The sequence below is a fragment of the Corvus kubaryi genome, unplaced genomic scaffold (assembly GCF_017639235.1).
Source record: "Corvus kubaryi isolate FWS band 111438036 unplaced genomic scaffold, C.kubaryi_AGA036_p1.0 37352, whole genome shotgun sequence".
Taxonomy (NCBI): domain Eukaryota; kingdom Metazoa; phylum Chordata; class Aves; order Passeriformes; family Corvidae; genus Corvus; species Corvus kubaryi.
The window spans coordinates 2,348,587-2,350,889 of record NW_024581114.1 but is presented as its reverse complement, the minus strand read 5'-3'; the positions used below and the strand labels follow the sequence as shown (position 1 = coordinate 2,350,889).

Sequence of the window (2,303 nt, the reverse complement as noted above, 5' to 3'; positions counted from 1 at the left end):
TGACCCCAGCCCCCCCCGTGTGACCCCAGTGTCACCCCAGCCCCTCGTGTGACCCCAGTGTCACTCCTGTCCCCCAGTGTCACCCCAGCCCCCTGTCTGACCCCAGTGTGACCGCAGATCCCCCAGTGTCACCCCAGTGTGACCCCGGTGTGACCCCAGCCCCCAGTGTGACCCCAGTGTCACCCCAGAACCCCCAGTGTGACCCCTGTGTGTCACCCCAGCCCCCAGTGTGACCCCAGTGTCACCCCAGCCCCCAGTGTGACCCCAGTGTGACCCCGGTGTCACCCCAGATCCCCCAGTGTGACCCCAGTGTCACCCCAGCCCCCTGTGGGACCCCAGTGTGACCCCAGCCCCCAGTGTGACCCCGGTGTCACTCCTGTCCCACAGTTGACACCACGAGGGTGACGCTCCGGGACGTGGACGGGGCCGTGCCCGGCTCCGATTACATCAACGCCAACTACATCAAGGTATTTGGGGAAGGGAATCCCCCAGGTGGGAAATCTGAGGGAATAAACTCTCAGGATCAGCCCAAATCTGGGGTTTTTTGGGGATCCCAAAGGATCTCAGTTTATCTCCATCCCCTCCTTTCCTGACCCATTCCCAGAGCCTTTCCGTGATGGAAAATTATCAAAAATGGGATTAAATTGGCATTGGGATTCAATCTGTCAGCCAAGAGCTGCCTGCAGCTGCATTTCCAGCAAGGCAGCTCTGGAATTTACACCCCATCCTTTGGGAAGCCACGAAGGCGGCTTCATTCCAGCCCCATCCACCTTTTGGGAAGGCTCTGTGGCACAGGGACGTTGTCCAGCAGCACGAATGCCCCTGGAGAGGCTGGCAGAGCATTTGCTGACAGCTCTGGTGAGGCTGGTGCTGAGACTGGAGGAGGATTTAGGGCATCAGGAAGTTTGGGAATGCTGAAGGTGGGTTTTTCCCATCTCTCAGAGCATCCCCGAGGACGGGAGGAGCTCGGAGCACTGCAAGGTCTACATCGCCACCCAGGGCTGCCTGCAGGGCACCGTCAACGACTTCTGGGCCATGGTGCACCAGGAGAACTCCCACGTCATCGTCATGACCACCAGGGAGGTGGAGAGGGGCCGGGTGAGCTGCAGGGAATCATGGAATGGGTTGGGGCTGGAAGGAATTTAAAGCCCATCCCACCCCATCCCACCCCATCCCACTCCTACCATGGGCACAGGCACCTTCCACAATCCCAGGCTGCTCCAAGCCCCGCCCTGGACATTCCCAGGGATGGGATATCCATGGAATAACCTCTTCACCCTCAGAGCCAAGAATTTCTTCCCAATATCCGACCTAAACCTGCTCCTTGTCAGCGTGAGCCCACTCCCCCTTGTCCTGTCACTCCATCCCCTGCGAAAAATCCCTCTCGAGCTTTGGGAGCCCCCGTTACACACCAGAAGCTCTCCCCAAAAGATTCCCACAGGGATACTTCCCATAGGAACGGCCCTTCCCAGTTCATCCCAGTTCACAGGGAACACCTCCCTGCTGGAGCTGCCCCTTCCAGATCCCAGGGGCTCAGATCCCCCTCCAGCTCCCCAATTTCGGCTGAGGATCCCCTCCCTGGTGTCCCTGCAGAACAAATGCTTCCGGTACTGGCCGGACAAGGGCTGCTCCAAGGAATTCGGGGCCATCCGAGTGCGCCACGTGAGCGAGCGCGAGGCCCAGGGCTACCTCCTGCGGGAGCTGGAGATCCTGCGGCCAGACAGGGTGAGTCCGGCCAGGAACGGGCTGGCATCCGCAGGGAGGGGGCTCTGGAGCTTCCCCTGCTGGGTTTGCCCACTGAAAAGTCACCCTGGTGGAGTTTTGGGGTACTGGGAATGAGCTGGAGGAGAACGAAGGAAGGGGAAGCATCCCAGGAGATCCCTGAGTAGGGAAGGGGAAGCCCCTGGAAGGAGATTCCCTGAGCAGGGAAAGCGAAGCATCCCAGGAGGAAATCCCTGAGCAGGGAAGGGGGAAACCCTTGGAAGGAGATCCCTGAGCAGGAAAGGTGAAACCTCCCAGGAGGAAATCCCTGAGTAGGGAACGTGGAGATTCCTGACTAGGGAAGGTGAAACCTCCCAGAAAGAGATCCCTGAGCAGGGAAGGTGAATCCCCCCTGGAAGGAGATCCCTGAGCGGGGAAGGAGGAGATCCCTGAGGAGGGAAAGTGAATCCCCTCTGGATGGAGATCCCTGAGCAGGGAAAGTGGAGACCCTTGAGCAGGGAAAATGAAATCCCCCAGGAGGAGATCCCTGAGGAGGGAAGGAGGAGATCCCTGAGGAGGGAAGGAGGAGATCCCTGAGGAGG

The 2,303-nt window shown here is 59.7% G+C and overlaps 2 protein-coding genes across 2 annotated transcripts in view; both read left to right on the top strand.

Moving 5' to 3' along the window:
* The window catches only part of AGRN (agrin), a 57,865-nt gene extending 57,592 nt beyond the window's left edge, over positions 1 to 273 (top strand). Inside the window, exon 25 of the mRNA XM_042031917.1 lies at positions 222 to 273. Within this exon, the coding sequence (XP_041887851.1) occupies positions 222 to 273 (52 nt within the window). The remainder of the gene's footprint in view (positions 1 to 221) is intronic.
* Positions 274 to 371: 98 nt separating this feature from the next.
* LOC121666415 (tyrosine-protein phosphatase non-receptor type 11-like) overlaps positions 372 to 2,303 on the top strand; it is a gene marked incomplete at its 5' end in the record, with an annotated part of 6,855 nt that continues 4,923 nt past the window's right edge. Inside the window, 3 exons of the mRNA XM_042031916.1 lie at positions 372 to 467; positions 943 to 1,098; positions 1,594 to 1,725. Of these exons, the coding sequence (XP_041887850.1) occupies positions 372 to 467; positions 943 to 1,098; positions 1,594 to 1,725 (384 nt within the window). The remainder of the gene's footprint in view (positions 468 to 942; positions 1,099 to 1,593; positions 1,726 to 2,303) is intronic.